This window comes from Bactrocera latifrons, unplaced genomic scaffold, assembly GCF_001853355.1.
Source record: "Bactrocera latifrons isolate USDA-ARS-PBARC rearing strain unplaced genomic scaffold, ASM185335v1 scaffold_14, whole genome shotgun sequence".
In the NCBI taxonomy this organism is placed as follows: domain Eukaryota; kingdom Metazoa; phylum Arthropoda; class Insecta; order Diptera; family Tephritidae; genus Bactrocera; species Bactrocera latifrons.
In genome coordinates, this window is record NW_017534852.1 from 1,152,467 (window position 1) to 1,169,022 (window position 16,556).

The window sequence follows — 16,556 nt, forward strand, 5'->3', positions numbered from 1 at the left end:
TAAAAATTTATATATATCGTATATACAGGTATAGAAATATAATAATTGTATCTGATTTTGTAAATATGCTGTAAGATTTCTTGCGGTATTTCCGCGACACTTGAATAAAAGCAGCATAGTTCATGTAAGGCTGAGCACACACTAAAGCGCAAGGAGCTGAAGAGGAGCCACAAGTACTAGTAACACATGTGCAGAGATAGATTCACTGAGTCCCACAGCAGTTCATTCTTAACTGATTTCGGATAACATTACCGCGTATCAATAAATTTCAAAAAGTACTGAATTTATGTAGGCTATAGGATCAAGAAGAGTATTTTGAAGATCTTAGCTACGCTAGTTTGGGAAAGATTCAGCAGAAGATACCACTTGTAGTGACATTCAACAGTAATCCAAAGCCATTGAGGAAATTTAAGTGCCATGTGATACACCAATATAACAAAATTAATTCCTAATGTAAATGATTCTCTTCTTGAGAATCATCAGAAGTCTTACCAACCTATAAGAGATGAAGTAAGCCCGAATAAACACTATTATCTTTTCTTGAGAACCATCCTTACCAACCGTTTTCGTTTCTGTTAGGATCTAACTGGATCTACGTCTTAAACTATCCCGACTTAAATAGAAACTTACTGTAGATACTCGACAATGCTTTTGAAGTTTCTCCAACTTTCGATACGGTACTTACCTTTTTGCTTTAAATCCATTTCGCAGCACCTAACCGTGGATAAAGTATACCGATCATGGAATATATAGAACTTCAATTTTTACAGAGATTTTTGTAAAAAATAATTCTTATGATGTGTAATACATACACGAACATGAAATATAGACATCCTTTGGACGAGAGAAATTTCTCGAAATAAAATTATTTCCGAATATATGGAGAACTTGAGCTTTTAGCAACGATATCTGTAAATAAGTTACCTTTCACTTATATTCTATAAGGGTTTCTAGTACGAGAGAAAAATTTATCCATGGAAAATAAAAAAAAATTGTTCCCGATATATTCCGAAACTGAGCTTTAGGGTGGTTTTTGTAACAATATTCCACTATTTGAGGAAAAAACGTCGCAAATATTTTTTCGGAAATCGATATATATCTTAAGAGTTCTAGATTTCTAATAAAAATCGCGGCAAAACTTCGGGTCGTAAATTGTAGAAATACTTTCTTTCATATCACTAATATATGAGAGCTTTCACAGAGCTTTCATATAGCTTACCAATATATCTCTCACGTATATATACTGCTCGAACTATCTAACAAAAATCACAGCGAAATATGAAGTCTTAAATTGAGGAAATACTTTCTTTAATATCACTAATATATGAGAGCTTTCACAGAGCTTTCATGAAAGTAATCGATATTTATCTTACATATATGTGTATACTGCTCTAGATATCTAACAAAAATCAAATCAAAATTCCGCGTCTTTAATTGTGGAAATACTTTGTTTCATATCAGGAATATGTGACAGCTTTCACAGAGCATTCAAGAAACTTATTTTTATTGCACAATATTGTGTGATAATAAAAAGCGTTGTTGCAAGAAATCTTATAGATTTAAGTATTTAGTACCGTAAACAATTTTAATGCAAATTTACAGTTCATAATAGTAAAAATTATAAGTAGTAATAAAAACAATCTTAACTTTTTTATTAACCGATGTTTTCTTCCTCTACTCTACTCAACAAACAACTGCTCCACGCTTAACCAACAAACGCGAATGCAATTATAATAAAACTAACAACAACAATTAGGAGTGGAATGACTATAATTTACGATGGAATGAATCCGAATATGGAGGCGTGAAAGATTTGCGGATAACGCCAAATAAGCTGTGGAAGCCGGATGTGCTCATGTACAACAGGTGAGTTGCTGGGGAACCATAGGAGTAAAAGCATAAATTGGTAGAGAGAGCAAAGAAAGAAAAATGTGACAAAAAAAATTACAACAGCAATACAAAATAAGAAAAAGCTATAAAAAAGCTCGCTATGAAGTTATAGTTAGGACGAAAAAAAATGAATTTGAGTACAAGAGCTAAGAGGCAGTTAAAAGTTAGGCAAGAAAAATATTAAACTTACGCCAAAAAATGTTTTTTTTTGTATGCTAAGAAAAGCTTTCTAACATTATGATAGCACACTTTCAGGGGGATTTATTTGAGCACTACACAGCATTCATACAAATTATGCTTAGAAATCAAGCCAAAGAAACTTGAGTATAAATAATTTTGTGTATATTGAATATTATTGTAAATAACATAATCAAAAGCTTTTTTATTCGGAGTATAATTTAGGAAAAATTTAAGCAAAAAAAACATGTTTTTGCCACAAAAGGTAAGCTTATATTTTGTCTATGTGCTCAGCGCTTTTTTAACTGTATTTATATAATATTTATATCATAAATTTAGCGACTTATTTGTAAGAAACTTTTTAAGCATTTCCAACTGCATCCTAATTGGAAGTACTAGTACCATTATTGCTATTTTGATTTCAAAGCTTTCCGCTTTCATATTTTGTTTATTTATAAGTTCTGCGTTTGTTTAGTAACGCTGTTAATATATAAACCATTTATAATAAAATTTCATTTAATCCAATATATTTGTACTTGTAAGCGCATTCCTTCAAGCTTTTCTGTTTTTGTTGTATACACCATTAACTTGCATACCATTGTGCACGCCCTGTTGTAATATACACTGAGTGTAAAAAAAATTTGCACTTAAAATGCATTTTTATTTTTCGTTATGCAAGTAGCTTTTGAAAAAGTTGGTTGCGTTCTGTAAAAAAAAACTGTTACTAACTGTCTGTTTGAGTTCTAAGTTCATTTGTGTTGAGTTTTGAAGTTGTTTGAGTTTTGTTATTTACAAATTTTGTGAATGAGTTTCAATATTAATTGAAAGTATCAAAAGCGAAAGCTCTAGGAAGCTTTGAACGCCTAAGTATGCATATTTCAAAGCAAAAATTAAATAAAAAGAAGCTTTGGTGCTTTGATAATATTTAAAGGCAGAAGCTTTGTGAGTACAAAATGCCGAAAAGCTTTATGGCCACTTAAAAGCGCGAAAGCTCTGCACAAAAATGTAGCATAGCATTGGTATTATAAATGAAATTTCGAAAAAAATTCAGCTACTTGTAGTTTCGACTGGAGTAAAATCAAAAGCTTTTCTTAGCAAGAAGTTTAAGACAGAAATTTTAGGTACGTAATATTAAAAAATATTTATAGTTTCAGCATTACGCTACTTAGCGAAATTTTTTATTCATTAAAAACTTAAAATCTTCAATAAAGAAAGCAGCTCTTACAACATAAGAATTTAATGTAAATATTTTACAATTCTAATCTTAAAATGAAACTACAAGATCTTTCATAGCACAACGAAAAGAAGCCAAAAATTCTAAATATTTTTGAGAGTGAAAGCTTCACAATCTGCTTAAGCTTAAAAGGCTTTTTCCTTTGGTAGTGTATATTTAAATGTTTTCATATATTCAAAAGTGAAATATATAAAAGCTTCACATTACATTTAAACGCAACGAGCTTTCATAACATATGTAAAGTTCAGAGGGAAAGCTTCATTCGAAAAGAAAATATTACAAATAAAAATTCGAAAGTGAAAAAAAAGAAAGCTTCATAAATTATAAAAGCCCAGAGAGCTTTCGTATGAATGCTTCACTTTCTTAAGTTTAGAAAGCCTTTAAAATATGTTTAAAGAGAAGCTTAATAATCACTTAAATATTTGCAAGTGAAAATTTGAAAGCTTCGCAAATAAATTAAGTTTGCATTGCTTTCTTAATAAATTTTAGGTTTAAAGAGGGTGCTTAAGTCAGAAATGCAATTATTCAAATAAGAATTGGAAAATAAACAATATGACCATTTCACAATGCACTTAAGTTTAAATAGCTTCAAACACTTTAAGAGCTTTATTCAAAAGGGTCCACTTACATTTAAGGGCAGGTAGAAAATATAAAAATATTTAAATTCACTTAAGTTTATTGAGCTTTCATAACAAAAATTTCATGAAAGCTTAATTTTAATGAATACAAATAAATATTTGAAAGCGAAAAGCGCAAAAGCTTCAAAATACACGGCTTTGAAATATGCCTTTCTAAGCGCCAAATTAAACGAATGCAAACGAATGATACTTTGCATTTATCATATCCACTCGCTATTTCTAAAATTCTGCAGAGTTCTAATTAGAAATGCAGTAAATAAAATAAAAAGCAGTACCAAGTTAAATAAGGATATAAATAATTTAAATAAGTTTTATTTTTCATTTTCATTTACTTTTATTTAATTTATGCACATTTAAGTGAATTTACATTTGCCCTTGATATTTTTTGTTAAAGCAAATTTGAATTTCTTCAAAACTGAAGTTGTCTACAAAAAATTGCAATTATTTCATTGGAAAGTGATTTTTTTTCTTTTTTTTTTTTTTTTTGAAAAAAAAATGTGAATTTACAAAAGTTTTAAATTTTCAACATCTACATCAAATGAGGCTATACTTGATAGGAGATAATGTACGTAAATATTATTGATCTAGTGCCAAACCCCGCTCTCATACCACCGATAACGGTTCTAGGGTGTCTTTCCTTATCACCTCATCACTATGGAATCCCACCCATACCAGTTTTATCACAAAAACACTCGATGCTATGATAGCGATGTTAAACACTCCTCGACCAACCTTTAATGCACTGTCAATGAGTTCAAGGTAGCATCGTTGCTCTGCTATCTGAGTTAATTGTCACTTCTTTAAAGAAAGCTGAACTCCAGAGCAGTAGATCTGCTGCTACTTTAATGGCTGCAACCTCAGTTTGGAAGACACTACAAGCGGCAGGAAGTCTAAAGCTGGAGTTGATAGAAAGCTCCTGACAATGATCCCTCCTCCAACCTTTTCCCCAAGCTTTGAACCATTCCTAAAGAAGCTCACTGCCACTCTCCTCCAACGGCTTCTTCTCACCCAAAACTCCCTCGTCGTTATGTGGGCAGAGAGCAGCCGCCAGAGCTCGGTTTGACGACTCCATGATCAAAGTGATACAATATTAAGTCAAAGCGTGTGAGGATGTTCGCGTGTTCAGATAGGTGTTCTTTTACTTACCCAAATCCTCTAAGTCTGATAACAACTATCACAGCCATACACCTTTCGACGATGTCTGCGGGCACAATATGGAAGATGGCGTTAAATGCCATGGTTGGAGTGGACCTTAATACACCATAGTATATGCTAATAAACGCAGCTTTTTAAACACTCTTTCTTTGCAAGAGTGGTATTTTCTAAAGCCCTCCACCACATAAAGACTCCATAGAACATAATGAGCTTGAGATATTTCACTGTATCCGCGGTTTGCAGATGGTTATCTCCAATTGGCGACAGCGGTGCCACCGGAATCATATCTCCTAGTAAATAAATTTATCTACGCCAATCAAGAAGAAGAAATAAATTTATCTCGGTTTTGCTTGAGTTGATGGCGAGACTACTTCCGACTATCCAATTTGTTATGACACTGAGATACACCGGCATTACTAATTTTAACACTCGAAATAACTTATATTTCATACTGAGTAGGAGTTTACGGTTGGCCTTACTGTTTTATTTATCAGTTTTTCAGTACTTTGTTAGGGAACGATAACTTTAGCTTAATATTCGTACAAATAGTCAAAAAATAGGAGCAAGTATAGCCTACTTTTCAGCGCACAGCAATTTTAAACAAATCTCTTTATTTCTGCAAAAAGATATATATTTTTTTCTTATTTTTCACATTTTTTTTCTTATATTTCATATTTACTAATAAATACTATTCATTTTTTTTTTTACTTTTTTTTACTTCATATTTTTTATGAATATTTACTATGTATTTTTTTACTCAAATCCCTATATTCTAATACAAAAATTTTTTAAATGTGTCTTTGTTGTTTTCCACATACATAACTATAACTCAGTGTGTTCTGTGTATATTTCATTGTTATTAAAAAGGAAAAATAATGAAAAATTTTCACCACTACTAAACTGAATATAAATATTTTTACACACACACACACAACTGCTGTTTAAATGCTTTAACGAAACTAACGACAAAATAAAAGCACTAAACTACTAACAACTATAAACATACGCCATTATTGTTGTCTAAACCAAAAGATGTTTAATAAAAAAACACAAAAATAAAATCAAAAACACTTTTGGTTAATAAAATGAACTAAACGTCGAAAATTTGTTTGATTTCAATAAGAGTAGTTTACACGCAGTGGTCTAGTGGGAGTGTACATTGTCAGCTTGCCGTTTATGTGGGCCTCACATTGTATGTCTGTAACTAAAAACGAAAATATAAATAATAAATAAAGCAAAAATTTTTGGATTTTGCCAAGCAAACACTAACAAAATCCATAACTAAGTGTTGAAATACGAACTAACACATTTGCTTAAAAAATCCACAATAATTAACAACAATATGCCATCTTATCTAAATAAACAAAAACTTTTTGCTAAATAATTAAACTAACACAGTTATTAAATTTATTTAAAAAAAAAAAAAATACAAAAACTTTGCTTACTTAAATGCCAACAACACCTAAAGCACAACCACTACACACTAACACCAAAACACACACACCCACGCACCCAAAGGTTTAACCAGCATATTATGCAAGTTGTTGTTACAAAACAAAGACAAAATGTTGAAAAAAATATAAAAAAAAAAAAAATAAAAAAATTTTGCGAATTGCCAAACACGAGACCACAACCGAAATGTTTGAAATTATACAGCAATGAAGTATGTGAAAAAAAAATTCCAAATAAATTTGTTTTTTGAAAGGCGAAAAAACTATAACAACAATTTTCTGTTGAAAGCAAAAACCTGCAAGCAAAAGCGCTTAGCACCTTTGAAACAATACGCTGGTGTAATATAACTGGTTAAACGGTCAATACTTGAATTTATTTACTCAAAAAATCCAAAAAAAAAAAATAATAATAAACATTGCATGCTTTTGGGCGAAATAAATTACAAGTATTGCACACGATAAAATCAAATCCCTCAAAACTAGAGTAGTTGAAAAGCAAAAAAACAGAAAGCCAAACGCTTAAAAGCCGCGCACTTCAATAACAAGTGCCCCATAAATAAGGTGAAAAAAATTTTTTAAACGCGCACATAATACCGTTAAATAAATAATATCATGCAAAACATACACAATTAAATCAACTTGTGATTAAATAAGGAAATGCATAAAAAAAAGCACAAGCGCTTAAACCAAAACCATAAAAAATTGCAGCAAGTTATTGCAAAAACAAAAAAAAACAGAAAGCGCAATTTTTATAGTTTTCAATTTACATAAAAATTCAAGCGTTAAAAATCATATTGACACACGCACACACACATATATACAAGCGGCGGCACAGAACCGCAAAGGGCCGGCAGGGAAAATTATTGGTTTCGAACTGGGTCGGTTTTAGTACACTTAGTAGTAGTCTGCTGCTAGCAGTTTTATGGCTAACTAAATAAGTGCTGGGCGTTCTTATATAAAATTACAGAAAGTACTTGATGCAAAAAAAATTGTATTTATATAAATAAATAATTTTGCAATTTACAATTTTTTTTTTTTTAAATTAATTTTTTAATGTTTTACTTATATGTATGTAAACACGTTTTTTTTTTAATTTCATTTTTTCACAAATTCTTCCTGAGTTCTAAAAGTGTACTAAAAATCTCTTAACATAATTTCAGCTGCTACATATCGTTTCAATCCTAATTTTTAATAATACCTAATGAGTTTTAAGTTTCAAACTAGTTCTAAACTTCTACTAAATTTCGAAATTGTGCTATTGAGTATTAATACGATTAAAATACAACTTTTCGTAGTATAAAAACATTGCAAAATACAAAAATTTACGTTTAGTAGCATCTCCACGTGTTTAAGGCAAGTTCTAAATTTGTACTAAAAATGTAAATCTAAATAAAACAAAAATAAAGCTCGCGTTATTCCATTCTTAGTAATATCAAATGATGGCCTCGAGCTAGTGCTGTTTTTTTTTTTTTTTTTTTTTTTTTTTTTTTTTATTGTACATGAAATAAAAATATATCTATCTATCTATCTAATTAGTACAATTTCCTTGCATTCTGAACTAGTTCTAAATTTTTAAGAGGTTTAAAATTATATTAGACATTATATTTTCTATTAGTTCTTAAATTGAAGCATTTCTAACAAATGAAATATAGCTAACAAATCAAGTTTTATAACTTTTATAAAAGTTCTAAAATTGTACTAAATATAAAAATTTAAATTAAACAAAATTAGTAGCAAGAAATAATTCTTGAAAGGCTCAAAATGAGTATAAAATTAATCAAAATCTTCAAATTAATTCAATTTCCATGCGTTTCATGTGAGTTCTAAACTTGTACTAAACTTTAAAATAACACTCATCAATGTATTTACGATTAGCTTCACATTTCTAATAGTTAGACGTTTTTAACAAATGCAAATATAGTTAACAAATTGAATTTTTGAAGTTCTAAACATGTACTAAATCTTAACTATACAAAAAAAGTGCTCACTGCATTTCAATGTCAATGATTAGATTATACCAAGATATAATCAATGCAATTTTCATATATGCCAAGCTAGTTCTAAATTAGTGCTAAATACCACAATTTATTTGGAACAAAAACAGTGCTCGCAAACTACTTTCTTGTTGGCACTTGCAGAGTATTAAACATAAAAAACTTTTAATTAATTTCATTTCCATTTCAGAGCTATAAATTTCTAATAAAATAAAGATAAGATTTCATAAAATTCAAGATGCAACGAAATTAGCCAAAAGTAATACCTTCAAACAACTCTTCTTTGAATTTGTATTAAAACTTTTCAATACATTTTCCAACACTTTTATGTAACGACCAATCTAGTATCGTATTATAGAAAAATTAGAACATAATAAAAATTGCATTCAGAATAGTGCGAAAAATTTACTAAATATGGCACGAGTCCCATCTCTTTTGAAAAACGCCCAATTAGTAACAACTGAAAACGCTGTTTGAAATAAAATCACTAAATTTGCGTTAGTTCTAAAAACGTACTAAAAATCGATAATATCTTCTCAAGTACCATGTTATATTTATTTATATGTATCCACTCAAATCATATAAATAAATTAGCTAAATTATTTTAAAATAACATTTACATATTCAAAAGAGTGCAAAATTCTAAAATCCCATAAAATTTCTTTAAGAGTTTAATATGAAAAACCTCCGGTTTAGTACTAAATATCGAGAGTAAATATTTTAATTCTTTAAGTCACTTTTTACAGTACTAAACGAGTACCAAATTCTGAAATCCGTAATAAAGAGACTTCCTTATAATTTTTTTGTACTTTTGGACTTACATTACATTTCGAGAGTTAAATGCTTAACTGTTTAAGTCACTTTTTATAGTACTAAAAGCGTACTAAATTTCAAAGTTCATACTAAAGCGGTTTATTTCATTTTATTTATAGCTCCGGTTTAGAACTAAATATCAAGAGTAAACACTTTAACTGTTTAAGTTAGTTTTTGCAGTACTAAAAGAGTACTAAATTCCAAAATCCCTAATAAAGCTATTTATTTCAATTGTTTTGTAGTTTAAGTTTTATACTAAACTTCGAAAGTCAAATATTTAACTGTAAAAGTAACAGAATTAGAAGTGTACTAAAATCTAAAATCCACAACAAGGCAATTTATTTTAATTAAATGATAGTCCTGTTTAGCGCAAAATATCGAAAGTCAAATTTTGAACTTAAAATTTACTTTTTTTACGCTGCTACGAATGATGGTGAAATTATACTTTTTCTAAAAAAATTAAAATCTAGAACTCGCACTACTGTAATTTTGTTCAATTGACTTATAGCTTTTCCTACTGATACATAAATTTAGTTATGCCCAAAAAATCTTAGTAGTACTAAATTTGTACTAAACTAAATTGAAGTGACTGATTGGAAAATAATGGCCGATATATCCGTATGGTAGTCTTAATTTACAAAGACCGAAATAATTGAATTTTTGATAGTCGTGAGCTAGTTCTAAATTATTCAGTTCATAAAGTTTTGTTAGTGCTCATCCTTTCTAGAACCAAGAAAAAAATAAAAATAACATGTGCGAACAGTTTACTACAAACTTATTTGGAACTAAATCATACGCAGTAGTAAATTTTATAAAAACCGAAAATTTCATCTCCGTTTCATATGAAACTAGTTTCAAACTGAACCAGATTTTCTTTAGTTCATTCAAGTTTTCCCTGTTGGCTCATCATCTACGATAAATTACGCAGTTTTCTGCGCAAACACATATCCCACACACCAARGCATATCAACGCATTAGCGAATAAACGCGTCGCCATCCCCACCTCTCCCTCTTACCAACCAAATCATCATCGCAACAAATTTCACACTTCAGCTTGCAACTAATTTAATGGAAATAAAATGCAAACACTACCGCATACACATACCGTTATTTAACCATACATAAGCATATGTATATAAAATTATGTATTTAAAACAAGTGGCAGCATATTAAAACATTAACAACAATTTATTAATAATAATAATAAAAAAAAATCTGTATTAAAATGAGGCATTACCACGTATTGTATTTGTATGATAATGTGTATTGTATTGCGCAATTTAAATAAATTAAATTGTTGCCTCCATTTTTGTTGTTGTGGTGATTACTTTTTGTGTTGCTTTTGTTTTTGTTATTGTTTGTTGAAAACAATTAATTTACACTCGTGTTGCAGCTCGGGTTCGCCAAAACGGATCTGTTGAGCTTTTCAATACCGTTAGCTGTTATACGCCGTTAGCCGGTTTCCGTTAAATTCATCAAACGCACACATACATAAATATTAGTTTCTCGCCATCGCATACAATTACAGTTATGTTTACTGCTTCCCTATACCGTTTGCTTTGCATTTCGTTGATTTTAATTTGTTGCCACGCCCAGTGGTTGTTGTTGTACACATTTTATTTATAAACGCGCACAAAAAATGTTAATAATCCAGCAAAGCTGCGTATTTAATTACGTTTATTACAATGTTTGTACGAAATAATTACGTTTTAATTAAATTACTAATATTTAAGTTAAGTAAAATTAATTAAAATGGAATTGAAGTATAATTATGTCATATGTTATAAACTAATTTAGCTAAATAGAAGCCTAAAAATTTTATTTGTAAAATGCATTAACCAAATTAATAAACATAAAAATTTAAGCTTCTCACATGAAGACGCATCGCCATAAACTCATGTTTAAGAGGTTGTATTTAGGCAACATTGCGTTTAATTTGCCAGTGAACTTCTTTGCTGGTGAAAGTGCATCTTAAGATCCAGTAGAACATTTTCTTACAAATTATTCTATGAAGAACCAAAAATATCGGAGCGTGGAAAATATTATTCTTTGATTAACAGTGTTTAAGCAACTCGGCGTTTAATTTGACATTTCTCCTTGGCAGTCAAAATAAGTAATAAAGAATTTTTTCTTTCATTAAGACCGTTGTTACATAATTCTCATGTTCATGGCACATTCTGAAACACATTCTTTCTACTCTCAGCACCTTCCAGGTTGGACAACGTCGTTTAAACTCAAATATTATATATCAAATTATATATATATATCAAATTATAAAGCTCTACATGATCTCGCAAATCGGAGTGTTTCCATTTTTTAACATCTTCAGTTGTGTGGTTTTCTCAATTCAACAGATTTGTTAGCTAAACATTATCCCGAGTCTTGAGATTACTTAAGCTAAATCGAGGTGCCGTTTATAACCTCCACATAATCGCGGATAAAATGTAGAGTTAGCTGCTCATTCCCTAGACTTTTAACCATTTCAATATATGTTGTTTTGGTGGTCTGATTCCGATTACTAAAAAATTTCCAGTACTTTGAATCTACTCTCATCTTCATTACTCTACCACTTTTCGTAAAGCAATATTTTATTCTAAACTTAACGGCAATTCCTTCACTGTCTTTAGTCCGTCAATTTCATAGAATATAAGAAGTTGTATTTTTCGATGCCCACACAATCGCTCCATATGAGGCAATGAGTTTGACAAGTAAAGAGTTTGTATACCATATGTGCTTTTGTGTCTTTAACAAGGCTAAGCTCCACATGCTTGTCTCACAGAAGCAAAAAACTTAGTTTATTTGTTCTCATTGGTCATCTCTAACTCTCTCTGGTCAAAGGTGCTAAGGCCTGGTAGCATTCTTTGTTTTCTTAGGACTGGCCAATGGTTACAATCATATTATTTGAGACGTCTGCACAAATTCCAATATTAGAAGCAGTACGTATCTTCTAAAGTGTATAAGGTGATAGCGAATTCTTCTTTGAATTATCGAAGAAACGTGAAACATGATTTGATCAGTTCTTCAGATCTGTTTTCTAAAGAAAAGTAATGATGAATAATACTAAGCGACGCTGGCATCGCTGGTCTGATGCTCTATGACCTGCAGCTGTATTGTTGTTGTCTTTCTTCTGTGTTTTTAAGTGCTTAATTGTCCCACCTTTTGTAGTTTTCTGCGGTAGGTTTGTCCAGCTTCTCTTCTTCGTCCTTAACATCCATGTCATTATCTATTGAGGTGTCGAAATGTTGCTCTGGCTTTGTCATATACCATAATCAGAATCTTACTGGCCTTGCCCAGGACCGAATAAGTTGAAGGTCATTTATAGGATCGCTATAGGATCTGGGTTAGGCTCGATGAAACCCGGCTCACTGCATACTTTTAGGACCCTGAACTATACATTTGTTATTTCATTCAATGAATTAAAGCAGGTTAACCACTTCTTAACTGGTTTATATTTAACTTTATGTCTCAATCCTTCAAGGAACGGTACTTAAGTCTATTAGAAAAAATGGATCCATATATAGTAAATAATTAACGGTGCTGGGAAATAATATTTAAAACAAACAAAATTAAAATAAACAAACTTACTTAAAACAGAACTAAAAATTCCAAAACAAACAATATTTTAAAATTATATAATAAATGTTTTTAAATATTTTAATTAAACACAAATCTTAAGTACAAAATTGATTAACACATTAATGTGGCGATACTTACATAATTAATAATAATAACAATGTTAGTATTTGTTTCTGTGTGTTTAGATGCTATGTTGGCCACATAAGCTAAGCTTTTCGAGTGTTAAAAAGTTAATATCAGTTAAACTAAAGCTTTCATAGAAAAGCTTTTAAAGAATCGTACAACAACTATTAACCAAATTTCACACAAATATTAAAAACACATCATTAACTAAACTAAAGCAATTTTAAAACAAATATTGTCTGATTTCTATAAAGTTTTTAAATGCTTTAAATTTGAGCTTTTAATTCACTGCACAGTTTTCGCAGTTTTCATATTATAAATAATATAACAAATAAACTTAAAAATAAACTTTAACGAACATTCAACATTACGAAAGCCATTTTAAAACAGCTGCAAAAAACTTTCAAAGCTCACATCCATACAAGCTTCACTGACAACTAAATCGTGCTAAAAACCTAAGAAATAAAAATATTAACATACCGGTAGTTTTATTTAATGCTTTATATATATTTTCAACACAATAATAATTCACAAAGCTTTCACGCGTAAATAGCTTTAGATTTCTTGGATACATGACGTCTAACAATTTCGGGTAAGCTTTAAAGTAAATTCCATTATTTATATGTAACGACACACAACAAGGAAAACGGGTACATGAACTTAGCTGATTATTAATGTTATAAGTGTTTTATATAAATGTTAAACAATTAAAGTTCACAAAGTCATTAAAATATTAGTGTTTAGATGATAATGTTTTAGACTTTGCCAAATTGTAACGTCATTTGAGGCTATAAGATAACGAATTGGATTGCTTGAACGAAATCAAAGCAGCTGATGTTAGCTTTCACCTCTATGTAAAAGCTTAAGATAAAAGCGCGTGAGTTTTTTACAAAGCTTTCACATTTTATTGAATTCTTTTGCGCTGAAGATTTAATTTTCGGCCTTAAAATTAATTTTTTTACAGAAACGTTGCAAAGTGGTATTAACAATAGTTTGGAAATAGCTTTATTTAATATAAAGTTTTAACAGTATTATAAGTGTTACATATTAAATAAATATTTTAAATGTTAAAAATAAAACATATATAATATAAATATTAAACATTTTCACAAAGTTTTGCCGTATTCAGTTTTCTTCGTAGCTTCAGTTCGTCGTCATTGCCATCCTTAACGTCGTGTTTGTATATTCTTAACGGTACAATAAGTGTCATAGTTTTCAGTGTTGCTTGTTTGACGTTTTCAACATATTTTAAAATATACTTACAAATATACTTTTAATACAATAATGATATCGCTGATAATATATGTAAGTGTTGCCTGCTCAAAATTTCTTCATTCGTCTAGGAATATACGCCGACACTTAGACATTCGTATGCACTGATCCATATATATTTATTACGATCAATTTTTCATATTAAATGTTAGTTGTGCAAATATGAGTGAAGAAATTTGGAGCTCTTTAATTTTGCTGATTTCCGTTTATTGCTGATATTCGCAGCGTTGGGTGGGCACAATTTTGTTGTGAACGAATTGGAAATTTTACACGCAGAAAATAATTTTAACTTAATTAATATAAGCGAAGTGTGGCAAAATTTGAGTGTTGCTTATTTTTGGTAAAAAGGAATATTATGGATGTAGAGGCACTCAAATTATTTTTTTTTTTTGTTTTTAAGTATGAAAAGCCTAGACTGACGGAATTATATTAGGCGCACTATTACCATAAACCATCACTTTTTGAAATCGAAAGTTCGAAATACTCCGAATGTATCACATATGTACATATGTACCAAGCCTTACGAGACTTATATAAAGCAGACTACCTGTAACCGCATGTATTGTCAGTAAATTTTAGTAAATCTTTCATGACTTTCTGTGCAATTAATTCGATTATGAACAGTAACAAAAGGGCGACATATATAAAAAGCCTACTCCATATTGAGTGCTCAGAACCATATCCTGACTGTTTTACAGTAATTTTGTGCATGAAATGTCCTATCAAGGCAGTTTTAATCTGGTATATAGAAAACTAATGTCCACCATAATTTTCCCAAATAATTCCCAACTTTTTGATCTGTTATCTCTTTACCTGCATACAAAGCTCCTATTTATTCAATGTGAAAGGGGATTAAAAGGTGTGTTCAAAAGAAATGGTTTTTTCGGCAAAATCGATTTATTTTATTCAAAATAGTCTCCAATACAGCTTTTTTCAATGCCCAAAAGCATGTCGAACGAGTGTTTTAGCTCATTGGCCGGTATTGCCGCCAGTATGCGGGTGCAAGCCTTTTGAATGGCCTCTACGTCTGCATAACGCTTTCCTTTCATGGCCAAATGCATTTTTCCGAAAGGAAAAAGTCGCACGGTGCCAAATCAGGTGAATACGGGGAGTGGTTAATGGTTAAAATGTGACTTTTGGTCAAATAATCATCCTTCGAATTTTAGATTCTGAGCTAGATTCAAAAAGTGCTGTTTACTTTGGAACGCACCTTGTACAATGGTTTTACATCTCAAGTGCAGACAGGTGGGTTTACACTTGGTGATTCCATTGGATGCGTGGGCGCCCATGCTTCTGTTGTCCACCAATGAGTTTTGCGACATGACCTAACCAGCGAATCATTTTGATTACACGAAGCCAACAAGCTTCTCTGTACTGTCGGAGATGATGTCGTGAAGGCCATATTTTTCAGCCATCAATCCAAACATGGCTTCTCTCTCCCCTTGGCTTTGAAGTCGACGTGCACGATCATAGAATTTCTCTTTGGTACCGTCGTCGTTTTCTTCTGTGAATCTGGAGAGAAGATGGCGAAGCCTCCGACCAACCATAAATCTTCTTCTTCTTTATTGACGCATATACCGCTTACGCGATTATAGTCAGAATCAATTACATATTAATCAAGCAGCTCACGCAATGCCTGGAGTGCGCTAATGTCGACACATTTGGAAATGATGTTTCTTTGTGAGTTTGTTGTTGTGACCAACGTTAGGCGAAGTCAATATCCGAAACATTCATGCTATTTTCATTTTATTACATTCTTACGGCGCGGGTGCCAAACCCAGCGGCACAATCCTAGCTAAGTCTCTCACTTCCTCCAGCCGCAACACTTAGTGAGAAATCATTCAACATTTTTGAGTCCTTAAACTGAATACTTCAAATAGCCCATCAAGGTTATTTTCTTTCAGCCGTGATCGTGAGTTCCATGCGGATTGGTTACCGCATCTCACTCAAAGTTGCTCGTTTACTGGTTTGGAAAAGAAAAGCGCCCATATAATGAAGAAAAACTTGCCTAATAAATATAATAACAAAGACTCAAAATGTTTAGTTTTCAATTTTAGGTCAATTGCGTTCCTTTCAACACCCAACATGATGAGTCAATTATCGTTTTAATTATCTCAGCTGTTTGACTTGTTGATCTTCTTCTTCTTAATTGGCGTAGACACCGCTTACGCGATTATAGCCGAGTTAACAACAGCGCGCCAGTCGTTTCTTCTTTTCGCTACGTGGCGCCAAT

The 16,556-nt window shown here is 31.0% G+C and overlaps 1 protein-coding gene across 1 annotated transcript in view; it reads left to right on the plus strand.

Moving 5' to 3' along the window:
* LOC108965364 (neuronal acetylcholine receptor subunit alpha-7) overlaps positions 1-16,556 on the plus strand; it is a 203,608-nt gene that overhangs the window by 75,495 nt on the left and 111,557 nt on the right. The window contains exon 4 of the mRNA XM_018927711.1: positions 1,757-1,866. Coding sequence (XP_018783256.1) covers positions 1,757-1,866 — 110 coding nt within the window. The remainder of the gene's footprint in view (positions 1-1,756; positions 1,867-16,556) is intronic.